Here is a 24093-nt window from a genome sequence, read left to right as displayed (position 1 = left end):
TTTCTTTACAAAATTTTACGGGGCCTTACACATCTAATGCACTTTGAGGAGATTATGAACACCTTTCAATACAATGGTGTATCACAAGATGCAGTTTACTTAAGGGCATTCCCCTTCACACTCAAAGATGATGCAAAGCAGTGGCTTCGAAGCTTACCTAATGGATCGATTCGAACATGGGATGAGATGACCAGAACATTTCTTGATAAATTTTTCTCATCGGCTAAGACTGGCAAGTTTAGAAGAGAAATCCATACCTTCTGCCAGAAAGAGACGGAAACTATTTTTGAAGCATGGGAGAGGTTTAAGGAGATAGTTAGAAAGTGTCAACATAGTGGAATTGAACTCTGGATGCAAATCCAGGACTTTTGGGATTGATTGACACCAGCCTCACGTAGAGTATTCATCAATGCAGCTGAAGCTCTGTTGATGAAGAAGACTCTAGAGGAGATAGTCACATTTCTTGACGAGTTATCTGAAGATGCAAATTAGTGGCCCTATGAGAGTGCTAAAATAAGAACAACTTGTGTTCACCAAGTTGATGCTACGACATCTGTGCAGGTACAACTTTACGTTATGGCCAAAGAGATAAGGAAGCTGACCTTAGCCTCGATACAAAGTGAGCCTCACGCATCTTGTGATATATGTGAAAGAGGACAACCTACTCATGAGTGTCAAGCCTCGACTGAGGAAGTAAATGCTGTGGGAAATTATAATGTGATGGGTCAGAGGCACCCCCGTTTTTTGATGGAGTTCACCTGGAGGTACTTCAGACTGTAGGGACAAGAAGCTCTAGCGTACCAAAATCAGCAAGGCAGCAATTTCAGCCTCAACAACCCATTCAACCCGGTCTAGAGGATCTAATGAAGGCTTTCATTATCAAAACTGATGAGAGGCTTGAAACTCATAGTGCAACTATACAGGAATATGGAGCAGCTATCAAAGAAATAGATACTGGTTTTCAAAACTTGGAAAGAAAGGTTGGTCAGCTAGCCACTCTTTTGTCTGAGAGGATTCTAGTAACTCTCCTCGCTGATACTGAGAGAACTCCCAAAGAAACAATGAATTGAGAAGTGGACAAGAGTGGAAAGATCCCACCCCAAACCAAAAAGATGTGATAATTGCAAAATAAAGTGGGGAGCAACTGAAGAATGACAGTGATAAGAAGAAGAAAGGCAAGAGGGGAGCTGACAAAAAGAAAAAGGAGGAAACTTTGAGAAGGGATGAATCTAATGAGAGCGAGCATATGCCTGCTCTACCTTTTCCTCAAAAGCTATATAGAGAAAAGTTGGACAAATAGGTTAATGTAAATTTTTCATTCACAGAAGTGCTCTCCCAAATGCCAGTTTATGCTAAATTCTCGAATGAGATCCTGACAAAGAAGAGGAAGATAGAAGAGACCTCAGTGGTGAAGCTCACAGAGCATTGCAGTGCTATATTGCAAAACAAACTCCCACAAAAGTGTGTAGATCCAGGGAGTTTTACTATACCTTGATCTTCAGGCTCTATTAGTTTTGATAAATCTTTATGTGATTCTGGTGCCTTAATTAACTTAATGCCTCTATCTATTTACAGGAAACTGGAGAAGGAGATTGGAGAGATAAGGTCACTGCCAATATCTTTGCAGCTGACAGACCAAATGACTCTGATACCCGAGGGGATTGTGGAAAATGTCTTAGTTCGAGTAGATAAGTTCTTGTTTCCTGTAGATTTAATAGTAGTGAATATGGAGGAGAACAAGGAGGTCCCCTTATCTTAGGAAGACCATTCTTAGCAACGGGTAGAGCAATATTTGATATACACGAGAGAAAGCTCATGCTTCGAGTGGGTGAGGAGACTGTAACTTTCGAGATTAATGTAGAAACGAGGGTGAAAAAGAGAAACCAGCTGCAAGTGTTGAGTGGAAAGTGAAGGGCTCAAAAGAGAAGGTTGCGGCAAGTGAAATAGATAACTGTGGGGTGCACCCCAAAAAGGCTGAGAAGAAGTTGTCTGCATTGATGTGAGCATTAGTCCGAAGGCGAGGAATGGATCCTGACTTCGACTCAGACCTCGACTAGATGTTCAGGGAAGTGTTCTTTACCTTATGCTTTTTAATTGTGTGTCATGGGGACATGCCACAACTTAAAGTGTGGGGTGGGGGATATGTTGTATGTTATATGTATATGCATTAGTTTAGTTTTTTTTTAGTAGTTAGAGATAGAAAATAACTGAAAAAACCATAAAAATTGAAAAAAATTCGATTTTTCCCGACGATTGATATCATTCGACGGGTTTCTCTAGGGAATAAAGTAGAAAGAAAACGACAAAAAGATTTTCTTTTGTTAGGTAGTGTATTAATTACCCCTTTGTTTTATTTGTGCTACGGTTCTTTTCCAAGGATTTTATTTGAACCTGATGTAGTTAGTTTTATTTTTGTTAGTAGTAGGAAACCTTGTGCAATGAATTAAATTAAAAGCAATATCTCTTAACTTTATTATGCCTTGAGAATGGTAAGTGCTTTAGTTGTGATGCTTAGGCTAAGTTTTTGACTCTTGTATAAGTACCTTAAAGTGTATGGTACCTAAGTTTTTGACTCTTGATAATCCAATCTTGAGCGAGTTGTGTGCCATGTGTATGCGAGGTTTTGTGTTATTTTGTGCATTGCATTTGATGTCTAGAACTTTTTTTGTGTGTTTGCAAAGCAAAATAGTAGTTTTGTTCAGTCTTGGAAGTAATATGGGCATTTCTTTATTGAGCCAGTTATATGCTTTTACCCACCTAATTGTTATGTATCGTAGTTAACCTCTTTGAGCCTATAATCATTTTTCTTTGGAAACCACATTACAAACCTTACCCATTTGTTTTGAATTGACCATCTATTTGAACCTTTTACCTCTCGTGAGCACTTGAATTTTTTATGAACTTTGTAATTGTTGAAGTGTGGGGTGGTTGGTTTGGCTTTTGAGTGGAACTAATAAAATAAGGAGAAATGTGCACTGTATTGAAAAAGTAAGAGCCACTTGAATTGAGAAAGAAAGAAAAAAAATAAATGTATGATTGTGAAAAGTATTCATTGATAGTGGTAACTCTTGATGTAATTGTCTTAAAGAAGTAGGGAGTTAGTGTATATGATGTGAAGGTGGATTTATGGTTTGACATAAATGTGGGGTTTTGAACAATGAAATATAGGTATTAAAGTGCTTAGGTAGGTGTAGTCACTCTTATATCTAAATGTATCCTACCCGTCCCGCAGCCTACATTACAATCAATTAAAGTTCTACTTGATGTTACACCCCATGTTTTCATACGTGAAAGTACGCCATAAGTAAATTGATCAAAGCTCGAAAATGAGATGTTACATCCCGCATTTTCGTTCGTTAAAGTTTCGTCATAAGTTAATCGACGTAAACACATGAATGAGATTATTTTGAGATTATAAGTATTATGCTATTTCAAACAAGTGATAAGTAAATTCGTGAAGGTGAGAGGGTGAACGAATCGAAGAAAATGAGTTTCGTCGAAGTTTGTCATTTTGGAATAAAATACGGTCTAAGCTATAATACCTGGTATTAATAGACTTGTGCCATACAAGGTACCACATGATCATGATAGTAAGGTGTATAAAGTGTGTTAAAAGTGATTAATATTTTAAGTAATTTGAGATAATTCTTAATTATGTGGATAATTGGTTAATTATTGATTTGAGTGGAAAGTTAACAAATAAATTAGAAGTTTGTGGATAATTATTTAAGTGGGGCTATGGGAATGTGGCAGCAAGGGACTTAAGCATCAATGACTCCTTGGTCTTTATAATTAGGTGGCATGTTTAGGGGAATTTATGATAAGTTAATCTCCAAAAGTGGGGGCCACACCCAAAGGTTAAAGACCTCTCTAATTCATTACATTATCTCTACAATACAATATAAATTGCTTCAGCAAACTTATACAAAATGATAGCAACGTGATTTGCTACAAAAATCATACAAGACTACTTAGGAACGTGGGAATTGTGATTCTAAGAGAGTACGGTACAATCTTTCTCAAGAATATCAAACGGATTTTTCCCTACTTCGATCTGCCGTTACATGTTTTGTCGCGTTTGACGGATGTGGGAAGGATTTTTAAGAGAATCGACTCAGGTATGTTAATGCTATCCCTTATTTCTTTTTGGCATAATTCGTACGACACAAACGAATCGAGCTAACACACAACTTTCATAATTGACTCTATTCATAGAAGTACCAGGGGTGTCTATGTTCTTGATTCTCCACGTGACATATTATTATATCTTCTATTCATGGGTCTCAGAAAAATACATAGTTGATAAAGTTATCCGAAAGGCATATTGATCTTATGACATTCCGAGAAATTTTATTAATGTATTTCTTATGTATTTCATGAATTTATATATGTACATTGACCCATGACCAGATGGCGTTATATATGCATATATTATATGTATATGGAAAAAGGTTATGGCGTTATTATAACACCCCGGAAAATTTTGAAGCACTTAAGTGTAAAGCACAGTAAAACTTTGCAAAAGAAAATAATGTTTCATGGGGCCGAATTGGACTTACGTGTTTGAGGATTGTATAAATTCTTCACGGCGAGCAAGCTCGCTGCGACTCGGACTTTTTGGGATGAACAATGCACTGAAGAGTAAAGTAAAAATTCTGGCAAAAGAGGACGTTGCATATTTCTACTTGTTATACAATTTTGGTTCAATTTGTTATATTTACGCTCCTAATTTTGGTGTAACTTGTTATATTTATACAATAGATTGAAGTTGCTAAGAATTCCAGAATATTTTAGAGTTTAAGGAAGCTCAATTGAGGTATGTGGGCTAAACTCTTCTCTTAGAATTGAATCCCACGACATTCATGTAATTTATATAAGTTCCGAGTGGCTCATCATAAAATTGCCTATTCCGAGTAAGATTGGGTTGAAAGATATATTGTTCAACAAGTATCCCAAATGCTTTATTTATGTTATGTTATCAATTGAGGATGCATTAAAAATATGGGCTATGCATTAAAAATGATCGACTTCAAGTCAAGTTCAAATGAAGGCTATTATGCCAAATTTTGTGAAGAATCTCTATGTGCCTTAGATTCTGAATTGTTCACATATGTACTACATGCCTTAGATTCTTAATTGTTCATATATGTACTACATGCCTTGATTTGAAATGTTGTTGTTGTTGTTGAGGATGTTGATGTTAGAAAGTGAAAAGGTGAACATGAAATACTAAATACAGCCAACGTGCCAAGAATAATTTTATAATTATGGCCATTAGTGCCAATGAAATGAATAGATGTGAAAGAAGTATGAGATGCAATGATTGATGTAAAAAGGTTGATGTCTCGAATAAGACAGCCTAGATGATCGGGTCGTGATCGGACACCATGCCGCACATATGGTGATGATTGTGCTGGAAATTATAATTGAAATTGTGATTGTGGTCGATGTCCCTATTGAGATAGCCTAGCCGATTGGGTCGTGATCGGACACCGTGTTAAAGACGGTAGTATTGATATTGAGAATAATTATGGTTGATGTCTCTAATGAGATAGCCTAGCCGATGGGGTCGTGATCTGACTCCGTGCTAAGAGTGCGATGGTATATCGGTACGAAAAATCTCCCAATGTGAGATATAAAAATTTATTTGAACATTGCCTTGATCCTAAATTGAGGTTTGATGTTGTCTAAGGCTTCCATTGATATTATGATATTCTTGTTTGTATTTTTTATCATTCTACTGAGAGAGTGTTTTGTCATTCATACTAGTAATATTCCATATGTACTAACATCCCTTTTGCCGGGGCGCCGCATCTTCAATTGATGCAGGTGGTTCCATAGCAGGAGACATTGATCGGTGATAGTGGTACATCCTCTTCCCAGCTGATTTGGTGAGCCCCACTTTATTTCGGGGTTATGTATCTATTGTTCTTTGCGTATTGTGTTTGAGCTATAACCGGAGCCTTATTTCTGGCATTATCATAGTACTCTTCTTTATCTATAGAGGCTCCATAGACATAGTGTGGGTTGTGTATTGGTGCTGGGAAAGTCAAACTATGCTATGTTGTGGTTGTATTACTTGTCCATTTGAGACTTTAAAAATGATGAAACTATTGGTAATGAATTGGTATTGTAGACATAAACACCTTTTGTCTAATACTTGTCCATTTGTATTATCTCCATTCATGGATGAGTTTGGGGTAGAAGGAAATCTAATAGGCTTGCTCGGCCGTGTTCACTCGGTTGAGCACCGGTCGCGCTCCCCGGTTTTAGGGCGTGACAAACTTGGTATTAGAGCCTAAGGTTTTAACGTATCCTAGGATGTCTCGGAGCCATGTCTAGTACATTCCTTCTTATCGGTGTGTTGTCGACCACATCTATAATTAGGATGCTATTTGAGCATTTAGGAATATTACCCTTCTTTTATGTTCTTGATCGTGCGATAAAGCTGGATGTAAGATTGTTCCTCCTTTAACTCGTGCTTTACTTTAACTTTCAGTATATGGCACCTAAGAAGAAGGCGAGAACTGGCCAAAAAGCCAATGTCACCCCAGGAGTGATAGTTGATCCTATATTTGGTGATGTAGGTGAGAACCCAAGGAGTGAGAATATTCCTCCGGTTACTACACTGTCTGATTCTACTACAACTGATCAGATCGCACCTATCCCTACACCTACTTAGGGTGCAACGGTCCCTCCAACTGATATACCAGTTCCACCTCCAGTTCCAGCTTCCAATTCTGGTGTTTCTGATATTGATCTTAGGGGAACCATATAGATGTTGGCTCAAATAGTGGCTTCCCAAGCCCAGAGATCAAATGTTACACCCACTTCTTCCAGTCAGCCAGGGGATTCTACTAGTTCCAGGGTGAACAGTTCTCCAGTTGGATCCTCCAGTGTTCACGGGTACTAACCCAAAGGAGGATCCCCATGACTTCATGAATGAGATGCACAAGACTCTCCGAGTTATGCGTGCTACTGAGACGGAGGCAGTGGAATTAGCCTGAAAGAGATGGCATATTATTGGTTTGAACTATGGGAGGAGTCCTATGAAGAAGGGAGCCCTCCGGCGAGGTGGGGTGAGTTTGCCGATGCCTTCATTGATCATTTCTCCCCTACTGAGACTGAGGTAGCTCGTGCTGCTGAGTTTGAGTACCTGAGGCAAGGTATCCTGAGTGTGCCGGATTACCACATGAGATTCACGTACCTGTCCAAGTATGGTATTTACATGTTGCCTACTATGGAGGCTAGAGTGCGCCGGTTAGTACAAGGCCTCAGTCCCTTGGTAATTAATGATGCCGCTACAACTGCCTTGAATTCTAATATGAATTATGGAAAGATGGTGGCATTCGCTCAAGCCATAAAGACCCGCAAATTGAGGAACAAAATAGAGCGAGAGGGTAGTAATAAGGCCCGGTCTGTGGGGAACTTTGGTGGTTCTTCTGGTGGCGGAAGGTTAGCCTTCAGGGGCGGGTCGTCAGGTCCATCACAGTCTTTTGCTCAGTCTTCGGCTAGTGCACCGCCATCAGGGCTCAGTCAGTAGCAACAATGGAGTCGTTTCAGGCCTAGTCAGGGCAATATGGGATCCATCAGTAGGGTCGTCATGGTGGTAGATTCCAGCAGCAAAGGAGGCTCCCGTGCCCTAGGTGTGGAAAGATTCACCTACGAATATGCTACATGGACTTACCCACACGCTACAGATGCGGATTGAGAGGTCATATTCAAAGGGATTGTCGTTCGTCCCGCCAGGGTGGCGGTAGGGACATGTAACAGCCATCCAGTTCAGCAGCTACTACATCCACAGCACCTCCTCCAGCTCGAGGAACTCCAACACCCGCAGGGCATGGTGTAGCTAGCGATGGAGCATAAAGTTCGGGAGTATCCGACCGTTTCTATGCTATGAGGGTTCGCCAGAATTCAGAGGCTTCTCCAGATGTTGTCACAGGTATATTGACTATCCAATCTCATGATGTTTATGCTCTTATTGATCCAAGTTCTACTTTGTCATATGTAACTCCTTATGTTACTATGGAATTTGGGATAGAACCGGAACATCTTCTTGAGCCGTTCTTTGTATCTACTCCGGTTGGTGAGTCTATTTTGGTCGTGCGGGTTTATAGGGATTGTGTTGTCACGTTGCGTGGTCGGGACTCCATGGCCAATCTTATTGAATTGAGAATGGTCGATTTTGATGTGATAATCGGGATGGATTGGCTTTATTCTTGTTTTGCCAAGCTTGATTGCCGAACCAGGACTGTTAGGTTCGAATTTCCAAATGAGCCATTTATTGAGTGGAAGTGTGATGATGTAGTGCCGAAGGGTAGGTTCATTTCTTACCTTAAGGCCACGAAAATAATCAACAAGGGGTGTATTTACCATTTGGTTCGGGTTACGGACATCGATGCTGAGGCACCTATACTTGAGTCTGTGCATGTTGTGAATGAATTTTCGGGAGTCTTTCCGGATGAACTCCCTGGGATCCCACCAGAAAGGGAGATTGATTTTGGGATTGATGTGATGCCAGAAACGCATCCTATATCTATTCCACCCTACAGAATGGCACCGATAGAATTGAAGGAGATAAAGGAGTAATTGGGAGATTTGTTAGAAAAGGGTTTCATCCGGCCAAGTGTGTCGCCTTGGGGCGTACCGGTCCTCTTTGTAAGAAATAAAGATAGGTCACTGATAAAGTGTATTGACTATCGGTAGCTTAACAAGATCACAATCAAGAATAAGTACCCACTGCCAGGGATAGACGACTTGTTTGACCAATTGCAGGGTGCTAAGTACTTCTCCAAAATTGATTTATGATTCGGATATCACCAATTGAAGATTAGGGAGCAGGATGTTCCGAAAACAGCTTTTAGAACCCGATATGGGCACTTTGAATTTTTGGTAATATCTTTTGGGCTAACAAATAACCCAGCAGCTTTCATGGATCTTATGAATCGGGTATTTAAACCTTGCCTCGACTCTTTGTGATAGTGTTCAATGACGATATTCTTTTATACTCACGAAGTTGAGAGGACCATGCTGATCATCTTAGGGTAGTTCTGCAAACCCTACATCAGCACCAGTTATATGCAAACTTTTCAAAGTGTGAATTTTGGCTTGAATCTATCACATTCTTGTGTCATGTCGTCTCTAGTGAAGGAATTAAGGTTGATCCTCAAAAAATTGCAGCTGTGATGAATTGGCCGAGGCCTACAACTCCAATAGAGATCCGCAGTTTCTTAGGCTTAGCGGGGTATTACAGAAAGTTTGTGGAAGGGTTCTCAACCCTTGCCTCTCCGTTGACTAAATTGACGCAGAAGGCAATTAAGTTCCAATGATTAGATGCTTGTGAAAGGAGTTTCCAAGAGTTGAAATTGAGATTGACTACGGCACTGGTGTTGACCTTACTAGAGGGTGCAGATGAATTTGTGGTATATTGTGATGCTTCAAAAATTGGGCGTGGCTGTGTATTAATGCAACATGGCAAGGTGATAGCTTATGCTTCTAGGCAACTTAAGAATCATGAAAAGAACTATCCAACATATGACTTAGAACTTGCGGCGATGGTATTTGCATTGAAAATTTGGCGTCATTATTTATATGGAGTCCATGTGGATATATTCACGGACCATAAGAGCCTTTAATATAGTTTCAAGTAGAAAGAGTTGAATCTGAGGCAGAGAAGATGGCTTGAGTTACTCAAGGACTATGACATTGATATTCTATATCATCCGGGGAAGGCTAATATTGTGGGGTATGCTTTTACCCGGAAATCTATGGGTAGTTTAGCACACTTGGAGGTATATCAACGGTCATTGGCCAAGGAAGTTCACCGATTGGCTAGTTTGGGAGTTCGTCTTGCGGACTCTAGTGAAGGAGGGGTAATTGTGCATATTATGGAAGTCAAAGAGAAGTAATACAACGATCCATTATTGGTGAAATTGAAAGAGGGGATTCATAAACATAAGACCATGACCTTTTCTCCTGGCATGGGTGATGCTACACTAAGGTACCAAGGACGACTATGTGTTCCAAATGTGGATGGTCTCCGTGAAAGAATTATGACTGAAGCTCACACTTCTAGGTACTCCGTGCACCCGGGTTCTACAAAAATGTATCATGATATTAAGGAAGTCTATTGGTGGAATGATATGAAGAGAAATGTTGCGGACTTTGTGGAGAGATGTCCAAATTATCAACAAGTGAAGGCCGAACATCAAAGGCCCGGTGGGTTGGCACAGAACATAGAAATTCCAATGTGGAAGTGGGAAATGATTAATATGGACTTTGACTCGATTGGGGTGATTGTGGATCGACTCACGAAATCAACACACTTTTTGCCGGTTAAGGCTACCGACACAGCGGAACAGTATGCTCAGTTGTCAATCAAAGAAATAGTCAGGTTGCATGGCACTCTAGTTTCCATCATTTCTGATCGGGGATCACAATTCACTACTAATTTTTGGAAGAAATTTTAGCAAGTTCTGGGTACTCAGGTGAATCTTAGTATAGCCTTTCACCCGCAGACTGACGGGCAGGCACAACGGACTATTCAGATGCTTAAGGATATGTTGCATGCTTGTGTTCTAGACTTCAAATGTAGTTGGGATGATCATTTACCACTCATTGAATTTGCTTAAAACAATAGCTATCATGCTAGCATTTAGATGGCACCGTTCGAGGCTTTATATGGTTGGAGATGTAGATCTTCCATTGGGTGGTTCGAAATTGGGGAAGCAGAGTTGATAGGGCCAGATCTCGTACATCAAGCTATGGAAAAAGTTAAAATAATTAAGGAGTGGTTGAATACTGCTCAGAGTCGTCAGAAGTCCTATTCAGATGTTCGTCGTAGGGATTTAGAGTTCAAAGAAGATGATTGGGTATTCTTGAAGGTCTCCTCCATGAAGGGTGTAATACGATTTGGTAAGAAAGGGAAATTGAGTCCGAGGTATGTCGGACCGTACAAAATCATTCAGAGGATCAGTGAGGTGGCATACAAGCTTGAGCTACCACCCGAGATGTCATTAGTATACCCGGTGTTTCATGTGTCTATGTTGAAGAATGTAGTAGGAGACCCGACTCTCATTGTTCCGGTTGAGACTATTGAGGTTAATGAGAAATTGACTTACGAAGAGATTCCAATTTCTATTATTGATCGGCAAGTTCGAAAGTTGAGAAATAAAGAAATCGCCTCCATGAAAGTGTTATGGCGAAACCAACATTTCGAAGAGGCTACTTGGGAGGCTGAGGAAGAAATGAAGAAAAAGTATCCTTATTTGTTTGAATAGCCATGTATTTATAAAGTTGTGATCTATGAAAATTCTTAGAGTTACTTTCTATGAATTATGTGTCATTGGTACAATTGATGTTAAAGGTGTTCCATTTCTGGTAATATATTGCTTCTGAGGCCACGGTTGGTGTTGTTCTTATGTTATATTGCATCATCGAATTGTGTATGTGTTGCTAGGATTGGTTTCTGGGATTCTCTGACGGGTGGATAGGCCCCGTTACAAGGGAGACTCTCGCAAAATATTTGGAAATTTAGGGAGTTAGCCAAATTTTGATACTACTGGTGAGTGTGAATTAACAGTTGGGCCACATTGGATGCTAATAACGGATTTTTACCCTCATTCGAGGACGAATGATCCTAAGCGGGAGAGAATGTAACACCCCGGACAATTTCGAAGCACTTAAGTGTAAAGCCCAGTAAAATTTTGCAAAAGAAAATAATGTTTCGTGGTGCCGAATTAGACTTATGTGTTTGAGGATTGTATAAAGAAAATAATGTTCCGTGGTGCTGAATGGCTCGGACTTTTTGGGATGAACAATGCAATGAAGAGTAAAGGAAAAATTATTGCAAAAGAGGACATTTCTGCGGCCCATTATGCGGTCGAAGAATAAATCTACGGACCGCATAAGGGTCGTAGAGTGAGACAGAGTGAGGCAGGGATGGGCCATTTTTGAGGTCAGGTTTGCGGCGCTGTCACGCACCAACCTCGGGGAGCGCGACCGGTGCTCAATCGAGTGGACCCGGTCGAGCAAGCCTGCTAGACACTATCTACCCGACTCACCTATGATCCAGAGAAGGCATGCTGTCATTAGTTAGGCAGTAGAAAGTTCATACATATATACATTACTAAGTCGTTTCATTTTGTTACATATTTGTTAAGTTTCAAAATACATACATCCTTATGACTGAGTGGAACAAGAGCCCAAAATACAACATGATCCGTTGACCTTTCTAACACCCATATACAAGCCATATAGTGTCTATAGAGCCTCTAAAGATACAAAGGAGAGTAAAGATGGTACCTGCAATAAGGCCCCGGCTATACCTCAAAAAGTGACCACAATATAAATAAAAGGTACAATACATGACCCCAGAATGAAATGGGGCTCATCGAGTCCATTGAGAAGAGGATGCAACACTATCTGTGATCAACATTGTCTGCTATGGAACCACCTGCATCCATTTAAAAATACAGCGCCCCCGGCAAAAGGGACGTTAGTACTGCCGAATAGCACTAGTATGTAAAACTAAAACACTGTCTCAATAGAATGAACAATAATACAGGGGGAAACAGTCAAGGATGCAATACGATCTTTAAATAACACTAAAATATCAAGTTAAGGATCACATAGATTTTTAAGTCAATTCCCGCATTATTAGGTAGGATGGTTTTTAGTGCCAATATGCCACAATCCACAATACCACCGTGTTCTTACACGGAGTCCGATCTCGGCCCGATCGGCTAGGCCATCTCATCTGAGACATCAACCATATTCATAATTTCATCCACAATACCACTGTGTTCTTACATGAAGTCCGATCTCGGCTCGATCGGCTAAGCCATCTCATTCGAGACATCACCCCTTTTCAATCAGTTATCTCACTTCATATTTTTTTCCCATTCTTTCAATACAATGGCACGAGTGGCCCCAATCAGAAAGTTATTCTAGGCGCTTGGCCGTATTTCATGATTCAGGTTCTTTTCCACATTCAAACATCATTATCATTATCAACAACAATTAGGCTTCCCATTCAAGACATTAAATTCACATATGAGCAATTTGGGAACCTTAGGCACATAGAGGCTTCTCATACAATTTGGCATAACAACCTTTATTCGATCTTGACATGAAGTATCGACATTTCTAACACATATTCCACATTTTGAATACATCCTCAATTGGCAAGATGATATGATGAAGCATTTAGAATAAATATTGAACATACATCCTTCAACACAAACACATTAGGAATAGCCAATTCTGTAATGATCAATTTAGGACTTATACCAATTACACGAACACCGTGGGATTCGATTCTAAGAAGAAGGGGTTTAGCCAACATACCTCAATTGAGCTTCTTAAAACTCTAAGATGTTCCTGAATATTAGCAACTTCAATTTATTTTAGAAATATAGCAAATATTGAACTAAAACTTAGGAAAACGATCATGATTCTAGCTCACTTGAGCATTTTATCAAACACTATGTGTGTATTAAGGTTCTATGGCCCTTTTATAAAAGTATTCACCATCCCACACCTCATTCTTTTCTATCTTTAACTCACAACCTCCCCACGTACCTTAAGAATACATGCATGCAAGGTAAGCACTCCCATCCCCATGAACTATCTTACTAATTGCCCATTCCAGTTATATTTCGAATTTAAGAGCTTGGTGATAGAATCTTACATCTTGGGATGAAGACCTAGGGTGCTTCTCTTGCTAATCTTCAAAGGTTTAAGCAAGAATTTTTGATGAAGATCACTTTCTCCCTCTAGGACTCTCTCTCTCTCACTCTAAAGATATCAAAAATAAGCTCAAAATGGTCTATGGGATGTGTTTTAACGGAATAGGGTCGGGTTTAAAAACCCCCAAAATAAAGCTCCAGAACAGGTTTTGCGGTCGCATATACGACCGCATAATGATTATGCAGTCCGCAAAATGACCGCGTAAGGTGGCTGTGGGAACTAGGCTGGCCTGCTTCACTTTGCGGCCGTTATGCGTCCCGCAGACCTGTTCTGCGGTCGCATAATGCGCCGCAGAACCTCCCTCTGCAAACGTATAAGGATGACTATGTGACCAAAGTGCGGCCCATGAAACGGTTATGCGGTCGCGTAATTGGCCTCGAAATTGACATAAAAAATGCCCCAGAAAACTGCCTCACTCTACGACCATTCTGCGGTCCGCAGAGTGGTTTTGTAGCCGCAGAACGGGACGCAGAAATGCCTACTTCTGCCCAACATTTTCCTTCAACTCCCCAGGCACTGTTCAATCCTAAAAGTTCGAACCTCTATGTCTACATCCCTTGCTATTACTATTAATCTCTACGCCTACTTCGGCATCATAGAATCCGGGTTTTTAGGAAAACTTTTACGGGGCCTTACATCCTCCCCACTTAAGATCATTCGTCCTTGAATGAGGATTAGGGTCCACTATTAGAAGCTTATGCAACTCAGTTTTTCATAGCCCACTCCAATAGCCCCCAATTTAAATAACTCCCCAAATTTTCGAAAATTTCGCTAGAGTTTCCTTCGTAACTAGGCCTATCCACCTGTCAGAGAGCCCCAGAATCACATCCTAAAAATATGTACATAAACCAACGATGTAACATAAATCATAAAAATACCAACCGTGGCCTCATGTAAACAACATATAATCAAAAGAAACACCTTTACATTAACTGAACAAGTGATACAAAATTCATAGGCGACAAGTTCATAAAAAGGATTACACAGCTATTCAAACAAGTAAGGATACTTCTTCTTCTTCTCTTCCTCGGACTCCCAAGTGGCCTCTTCAACCTGCTGGTTTCGCCATAACACTTTCACGGAGGCAATTTCTTTATTTCTAAACTTTTGGACTTGTCTTTCAAGAATGGCAACTGGAATTTCTTTATATGACAATTCTTCATTAACCTCAGTGGTCTCAATCGGCACAATAGCGGACGGATCTCCAACTACCTTCTTCAACATGGACACATGGAATACCAGGTGCACTAATGACATCTCGGATGGTAGCTCAAGCTTGTACGCCACCTCACCGATCCTATGAATGATTCTGTACGGTCCGACATACCTAAGACTCAATTTCCCTTTCTTACCAAATCGCATTACGCCTTTCATGGGGGAAATTTTCAAAAATACTCAATCATCTTCTTTGAACTCCAAATCCCTATGACGAACATCCGAATAGGACTTCTGACGACTCTAAGAAGTCTTCAATCGCTCCTTAATGGTCTTAACTTTTTCCATAGCCTGATGCACGAGGTCTGGCCCTATCAACTCTGCTTCCCCAGTTCGAACCACCCAATGGGAGATCTACATCTCCTACTATACAATGCCTCAAATGGTGCCATTTGAATACTAGCATGAAAGATGTTGTTATAAGCAAACTCTATGAGTGGAAAATGATCATCCTAGCTACCTTTGAAATCAAGAACACAAGCACGCAACATGTACTCAAGTGTCTGAATAGTCCGCTCTACTTGCCCATCCGTCTGTGGATGGAACGCTGTATTAAGATTCACCTGAGTACCCAAACCTTGCTGAAATTTCTTCCAAAAATTTGCCATGAACTGAGCCTCTCGATCGGAGATGATAGAAACTGGAGTGCCATGCAACCTGACTATTTCCTTTATATACAACTGAGCATACTGTCCCACTGTGTCGGTAGATTTAACTGGCAAGAAGTGAGCTCATTTCGTGAGCCGATCCACAATCACCCAAATTGAGTCAAACTTGCGCGGAGTGCATGGTAATCCTACCAAAAAATCCATATTAATCATTTCCCACTTCCATATTTGAATTTCTATGTTTTGTGCCAACCCACCAGGCTGTTGATGAAGCCTTCACTTGTTGACAATTCGGACACCTTGCCACAAAGTACGCCACATTACTTTTCATGTCATTCCACCAATAGAGTTTCTTGAGATCGTGATACAACTTTGTAGAACCCAGATGCACAAAATACCTAGAAGCGTGAGCCTCGATCATGATTCTTTCCCGGAAACCATCTACATTCGGAACACATAGTCGCCCTTGGCACCTCAGTGTACCATCATCCATGCCAAGCACAAAAGCTATAGTCTTATGTTTATGAATCCTCTCCTTCAGCTGTACCAACAATGGATCGTTGTATTGCTTCTCTTTGACTTCCACAACAAGCGATGATTCAGCCCTACTGCATAATTACCCTTCCTTCACTATAGTCCGCAAGACGAACTCCCAAACTGGCTAGCTGATGAACCTCCCTGGCCAACAGCCTTTGACATGCCACCAAGTGAGTCAAATTACCCATATATTTCGGGCTAAGAGAATCCGCCACAACATTGGCTTTCCTCGGGTGATACAGAATATTGAGGTCGTAATCCTTGAGTAACTCAAGCCATCTTCTCTGCCTCAGATTCAACTCCTTTTTCTTGACAATATATTGGACACTATTGGGGTCCATGAATACATTCACATGGACCCCATACAAATAATGACGCCAAATCTTCAATGCAAAAACCACTGCCGCAAGTTCTAAGTAATGAGTTGGATAGTTCTTTTCATGATTCTTGAGTTGCCTAGAAGCATAAGCTATAACCTTGCCGTGTTGCAGTAATACACACCCAAGCCCGATCCTTGAAGCATCACAACATACCATAAACCCTTATGTACCCTCTGGCAGGGTCAACACTGGCGCCATAGTCAATCTCGATTTTAACTCCTGGAAGCTCCTTTCACAAGCATCGGACCATTGGAACATAACCGCTTTCTGAGTCAATTTAGTCAACGGAGAGGCAAGAGTATAGAACCCCTCCACAAACTTCTTGTAATACCCTGCTAAGCCCAAGAAGTTGCGAATCGCGGTTGGCATTGTAGTCTAGGCCAATTCTTTACTGTTAAAATCTTTTGAGGATCAACCTTAATTCCCTTTCTAGAGACAACATGACCTAAGAACGTGACAGACTCGAGCCAAAATTCACACTGAAAATTTTGCGTACAATTGGTGCTGATGAAGAGTCTGCAACACTGCTCTGAGAAGATCGGCATGGTCCTCCCGACCTCGTGAATACACAAGAATATCATCGATGAACACTATCACAAAGGAGCCGAGGAAAGGCTTGAAAACCCGATTCATAAGATCCATGAAAGCTGCCGGGGCATTTGTTAGCCCAAAAAACATTACCAAAAATTCAAAGTGCCCATATCGGGTTCTGAAAGCTATTTTCAGAATATCCTGCTCTCTGATCTTCAATTGGTGATACCCGGATCGTAAATCAATTTTGGAGAAGTATCTAGCACCATGTAACTGATCAAACAAATCATCTATTCTTGGTAATGGGTACATATTTTTGATTGTGACTTTGTTGAGCTGTTGGTAATCAATATACATCCTCAGTGATCCATCTTTCTTCCTCACAAATAGGACTGGTGCACCCCATGGTGACACACTCGGTCGGATGAAACCCTTTTATAAAAAATCCTTCAATTGCTCATTTAGTTCCTTCAATTATGCTGGTGTCATCTCGTAGGGAGGGATAGATATAGGCTGTGTGCCTGACATCACATCAATCCCAAAATCAATCTCCCTATCTGGCGGAATCCCAGGGAGTTCATCAGGAAAGACCTCGGGAAATTCATTCACAACTGGCACAGACTCAACTGGCACACAACTGGCACAGATTCGCATCGGTGTCCGTAACCCGGACCAAGTGAAAGATACACCCCTTGTTTATCATCTTCGTGGCCTTAAGGTAAGAACTAAACCTACCCTTGGCACCACATTATCCCCCTTCCACTCAACAACTAGCTCACTTGGAAATTCAAACCTCACAGTTCTAGTTCGGCAATCGAGCTTGGCAAAACATGAGTAAAGCCAATCCATCCCCATAATTACATCAATATCGACCATCCCCAATTCAATGAGATCGGCAACGGTGTCCCGACCACGTACCGTGACAATACAACCCCTATAAATCCGTGCGGCCATAGTAGACTTGCCAACCGAAGTAGATACAGAGAACGACTCATAAAGCTGTTCCGGTTCTATCCTAAATTCCATAGCAACATAAGGGGTAACATAGGACAAGGTGGAACTGGGATCAATAAGAGAATATACATCATGAGTTTGGACAATCAATATATCTGTGACAACATCTGGAGAAGCCTCTGCACTCTAGTGACCACTCATAACATAAAAATGGCTGGGTCCTCCTGAACTCTACGCACCACCCCTATCTGCACGCACCACCCCTATTTGCACCACGCCCTGCTGGTGACGGAGTACCTCGAGCTTGAGGGGGTGCTGAAGATGTAGCAGCTGTAGAACTGGATGGCTGTGTTGTGCCCCTGCCTGCACCCTGTGGGATAAATGACACTCCCTCTAAATATGACCCCTCATTCCGCACCCGTAACATACCGGCAGGTCCTGGTAGCCGATCCCCATATGCATCCTTCCACACTTGGGGCATGGGGGCCTTCGCTGTTGCTGCAATCTCCCTCCTTATTGGCCCTGACTGTGTGGCCCCCTGCTGCCCTGATTGGGCCTGAAGCGACTCCCCTACTGCTGACTGTGCCCCGCTGGCGGTGCACTGGCTGAAGACTGAGCATAAGACTGGGATGGCCCTGATGACCCTCCCCCAAAAACTGATCTTCCACCACCAAATGAATCTCTAGGGTTGCCCGCGGATCGGGCCTTGCTGGTACCCTCTCGCTCCCTTCTATTCTTCAACATACGGTCCTCTGTAGCTTGAGCAAATGCTACCATTTTCCCATAGTTCATATCTGAATTCAAGGCAGTTGTAGCGGCCTCATTGATAACTAAGGGGCTAAGGCCTTGCACACACTGGCGCACTCTAGCCTCCATGGTAGGAAATATGAGAATGGCATATTTAGATAGACACGCAAACTCCATGTGATACTCCCACACACTCTTACTTCCTTGCTTAAGGTTCTCAAACTCTGCGGCACGAGCTGCCCTAGTCTCGCCGGCAATAAATGGTCCATGAAAGCGTCAGCAAACTCACTCCACCTCGCAGGAGGGCTCCCCTCCTCCCGAGAGTCCTCCCACAGCTCGAACCAAGAATAGGCCACTTCTTTCAGGCGGTAGGCGGCCAACTCCACTCCCTCCGTCTTAGTAGCACGCATAATCCGGAGAGTCTTATGCATCTCATCAATGAAGTCATGCGGGTCCTCCTCGGGATTAGCACCCGTGAACACCGGAGGATCCAACTGCAGAAACTTATTCACCCTATAACTAGTAGAATCCCCTTGTGGGCTAGAAGGTGTGGGTGCAACATTCGATCTTTCGGCCTGAGAAGCATCTGAATAGCTCCCCTAAGATCCCCATCAGAAATACCAGAACCGGAAGCTGAGGCTGGAAGTGGAACTGGAATATCACGTGGAGGAACCATCGCACCCTCAGTAGGTGTAGGGACTGGTGTGGCCTGGCCAGGTGTAGTGGAATCAGGCAGTGAAGCAGTCGAGGGATTATTCTCACCCCTTGGGTATTCACCCGTATCATCAAATAGAGGGTCAACTACCACTCCTGAAGCAGCATTGGCCCCTTGGCCAGTTCTTGCTCTCTTCTTAGGTACCATATACTGAAAGTTAAAGGAATGCACGAGTTAGAGGAGGAACAGCTGCACAATTAGTTTCATCGCACGATCCAGAATATCAAAGAAGGGTATTGTTCCTAAATGTCCAAATAGCCTCCAACTTATAGATGTGGTCGACAACACACCGATAAAAAGGACTCTACCAGACACGGCTCCGAGACATCCTAGGACACTTTATAACCTTAGGCTCTGATACCAAGTTTGTCACGTCCCAACGTCGGGGAGCGCGACCGGCGCTCAACCGGGTGGACCCGGTTGAGCAAGCCTGCTAGACACTATCTACCCGACTCACCTATGATCCAGAGAAGGCATGCTCTTATTAGTTAGGTAGTAGAAAGTTCATACATATATACATTACTAAGTCGTTTCATTTTGTTACATCATTGTTAAGTTTCAAAATACATACATCCTTATGACTGAGTGGAACAAGAGCCCAAAATACAACATGATCTGTTGACCTTTCTAACACCCCATATACAACCCACATAGTGTGTACGAATCCTCTAAAGATACAAAAGAGAGTAAAGATGGTACCGGCAACAAGGCCCCTGCTATACCTCAAAAAGTGACCACAATATAAACAAAAGGTACAATACATGACCTCAGAATGAAATGGGGCTCACCGAGTCTACCGAGAAGAGGATGCAACACTATCTGTGATCAACACTGTCTGCTATGGAGCCACCTGCCTCCATTTAAAGATGCAGCGCCCTCGGCGAAAGGGACGTTAGTACTGTCAAATAGTACTAGTATGTAAAACTAAAACACTGTCTCAATAGAATGAACAATAATACAGGGTGAAATAGTCAAGAATGCGATATGAGCTTTAAATAACACTAAAACATCAAGTTAAGGATCACATAGATTTTTAAGTCAATTCCCGCATTATTAGGTTGGATGGTTTTTAGTGCAAATATGCCACAATCCAGAATACCACCGTGTTCTTACAAGGAGTCCTATCTCGGCGCGATCGGCTAGGCCATCTCATCTGAGACATCAACCATATTCATAATTTCATCCATAATAGCACCGTGTTCTTACACAGATTCCGATCTCGGCCCGATCGGCTAAGCCATCTCATTCGAGACATCATCCCTTTTCAATCAGTCATCTCACTTCATATTTCTTTCCCATCTTTTCCATACAATGGCACGAGTGGCCCCAATCATAACGTTATTCTTGGCGCTTGGCCGTATTTCGTGATTCAGGTTCTTTTCCACATTCAAACATCCTTATAATTGTCAACAACATTAAGGCTTCCCATTCAAGACATTAAATTCACATATGAGCAATTTGGGAATCTTACGCACATAGAGGCTTTTCATATAATTTGGCATAACAACCTTTATTCGATCTTGATATGAAATATCAACATTTCTAACACATATTCCACATTTTGAACACATCCTCAAATGGCAAGATGACATGATGAAGCATTTAGAATAAATATCGAACATACATCCTTCAACACAAACACATTAGGAATAGCCAATTCTATAATGATCAATTTGGGACTTACACCAATTACACGAACACCATGGGATTCGATTCTAAGAAGAAGGGATTTAGCCAACATACCTCAATTGAGCTTATTAAAACTCTAAGATGTTCCGGAATATTGGCAACTTCAATCTATTTTAGAAATATAGCAAATATTGAACCAAACATTAGGAAAACGATCATGATTCTAGCTCACTTGAGCATTTTATCAAACACTATGTGTGTATTAAGGTTCCACGGCCCTTTTATGAAAGGCTTCACCATCCCACACCCCATTCTTTTCTATCTTTAAGTCACAACCTCCCCACGTACCTTAAGAATACATGCATGTAAGGTAAGCACTCCCATTCCCATGAACTATCCTACTAATTGCCCATTCCAGTTATATTTCGAATTTAAGAGCTTGGTGATAGAATCTTACATCTTGGGATGAAGACCTAGGGTGCTTCTCTTGCTAATCTTCAAAGGTTTAAGCAAGAATTGAAGAGAAAGTTTTGATGAAGATCACTTTCTCCCTCTAGGACTATCTCTCTCTCACTCTAAAGATATCAAAAATAAGCTCAAAATGGTCTATGGGATGTGTTTTAACAGAATAGGGTTGGGTTTAAAAACCCCCAAAATGAAGCTCCAGAACAGGATTTGTGGTCGCATATGCGACTGCATAATGATTATGCGGTCCGCGAAATGACCGCGAAAGGTGGCTATGGGAACTGGGCTGGCTTGTTTCACTCTGCGGCCATTATGCATCCCGCAGACCTGTTCTGCGGTCGCATAATGTGCCGCAGAACCTCTCTTCGCAAACGTCTAAGGATGAATATGTGACCAAAGTGTGGCTCGCAAAACGGTTCTGCGGTCGCGTAATTTGCCTCGAAATTGACATAAAAAATGCCCTTGAAAACTGCCTCACTCTGCGACCATTCTGCGGTCCGCATAGTGGTTCTGCGGCCATTGAACGGGATGCAGAAATGCATACTTCTGCCCAATATTTTCCTTCAACTCCCCAGGCACTGTTCAATCCAAAAATTCCGAACCTCTATGTCTACGTCCCTTTCTACTACTATTAACCTCTATGCCTACTTTGGCATCACAGAATTCGAGTTTTTAGGAAAACATTTACGGGGCCTTACAGGCGCATTATGCGATCACATACCAATTCTGCAGACCGGGTAAGTCACGCCCAGTTTTGGATACCAAATTATGCAGCCAATATGCAGACCGCATATCAATTATGCGATCGCATAACCTATTTCGGAGCTCCATTTTTGGGTTTTTAAAACCACACCCTACTTCGTTAAATACACGCTTTGGGCCTTTTTTGAGCTAAAATCTGACATTTTAGAGTGAGAGAGAGTGCCCTAGAGTGAGAAGGTGTTCTTCAATAATTGTTCTTCAATTCTTGCTCTAATCTTGGAAGATTAACAAGGATAACCCACAAGGTCATCATCCTATAGCTAAGATTCTACACCCTAACCCTCAATTTCGAATTTTTTCTAGAATTGGTTAATTAGCAAGATAATTTTGGGCATGAGAGTAGTTATTTTTATATGCATGTGATATCAAGGGGTGTAGGAAGTTTGTTGAACTCAGCATGGTAAGGAATGGGTTGTGGGATGATGGAATCCTCCATAAAAAGGACCTTGAAACCTTAATGCACACCTAGTGTTTGACAAAATGCTTAAATGAGCTACAACCATGATCATCTTCCCAATTTCGGTTCAGCTTGTTATATTTCTACAATAGATTGAAGTTGATAAGAATTACGGAATATTTTAGAGTTTAAGGAAGCTCAATTGAGGTATGTTGGCTAAACTCTTCTCTTAGAATTGAATCCCACGACATTCATGTAATTTTTGTAAGTTCCGAGTGGCTCGTCATAAAATTGGCTATTCCGAGTGAGATTGGGTTGAAAGATATATGTTCAACAAGTATCCCAAATGCTTTATTTATGTTATGTTATCAATTGAGGATGCGTTAAAAATATGGGCTGTGCATTAAAAATGTTCGACTTCAATCAAGTTCAAACGAAGGCTATTATGCCAAATTTTGTGAAGAATCTCTATGTGCCTTAGATTCTTAATTGCTCATATATGTACTACATGCCTTAGATTCTTAATTGCTCACATATGTACTACATGCCTTGATTTGAAATGTTATTGTTGTTGTTGAGGATGTTGATGTTAGAAAGTGAAAAGGTGAGCATGAAATACTAAATACGGCCAACGTGCCAAGAATGATTTTATAATTATGGCCATTAGTGCCAATGAAATAAAAAGATGTGAAAGAAGTATGAAATGCGATGATTGATATAAAAAGGTTGATGTCTCGAATAAGACAGCCTAGCCGATCGGGTCGTGATCGGACACCATGCCACACACATGGTGGTGAATATGCTGGAAGTTATAATTGAAATTGTGATTGTGGTCGATGTCCCTAATGAGATAGCCTAGCCGATCGGGTCATGATCGGACTCTATGTTAAAGATGGTGGTATTGATATTGAGAATGATTGTGGTTAATGTCTCTAATGAGATAGCCTAGCCGATCGGGTCGTGATCGTACTCCGTGCCAAAATTCCTTCTCTATAGACAACATGACCCAAGAACGAGACAGATCCAAGCCAAAATTCACATTTCATAAACTTTGCATACAACTGGTGCTGATACAGGGTCTGCAGAACTGCCCTGAGATGATCGCCATGTACCTCTCGATTTTGCGAATATACAATGATATTGTCGATAAACAATATCATGAAGGAGTCAAGAAAAGGCTTGAAGACTCGATACATAAGATCCATGAAAGCTGCCGGGGCATTTGTTAGCCCAAAGGACATTACCAGAAATTCAAAGTGCCCATACCGACACCTGAAAGTTGTTTTCAGAATATCCTGTTCCTTGATCTTCAATTGTTTATACGCGGATCTTAAATCGATCTTGGAGAAGTACTTAGCACCTTGCAATTTGTCAAACAAGTCATCTATCCTTGGTAGTGGG

At 41.4% G+C, this 24093-nt stretch overlaps 2 protein-coding genes and 1 non-coding gene across 3 annotated transcripts; 2 read left to right on the top strand and 1 right to left on the bottom strand.

Annotated features, from left to right (window-relative positions):
• Positions 1-234: 234 nt before the first annotated feature.
• On the bottom strand, positions 235-341 carry LOC117277371 (small nucleolar RNA R71). The gene has a single exon (XR_004507643.1). It is a non-coding gene; the product is annotated as a small nucleolar RNA R71 (small nucleolar RNA).
• A 6671-nt stretch (positions 342-7012) lies between these two features.
• On the top strand, positions 7013-7543 carry LOC138895827 (uncharacterized). Its single transcript, XM_070180564.1, has one exon. It carries the CDS (start codon positions 7013-7015, stop codon positions 7541-7543), a length of 531 nt encoding a protein of 176 aa, XP_070036665.1.
• Positions 7544-7899: 356 nt separating this feature from the next.
• Positions 7900-8592, top strand: LOC138895826 (uncharacterized). Its single transcript, XM_070180563.1, has one exon. It carries the CDS (start codon positions 7900-7902, stop codon positions 8590-8592), a length of 693 nt encoding a protein of 230 aa, XP_070036664.1.
• The last annotated feature ends 15501 nt before the right edge of the window (positions 8593-24093 follow it).

Source organism: Nicotiana tomentosiformis, chromosome 7, assembly GCF_000390325.3.
Source record: "Nicotiana tomentosiformis chromosome 7, ASM39032v3, whole genome shotgun sequence".
NCBI classification, from domain to species: Eukaryota; Viridiplantae; Streptophyta; class Magnoliopsida; order Solanales; family Solanaceae; genus Nicotiana; species Nicotiana tomentosiformis.
The sequence above is the reverse complement of the archived record's forward strand: the minus strand, read 5'-3'. Positions and strand labels throughout refer to the sequence as shown.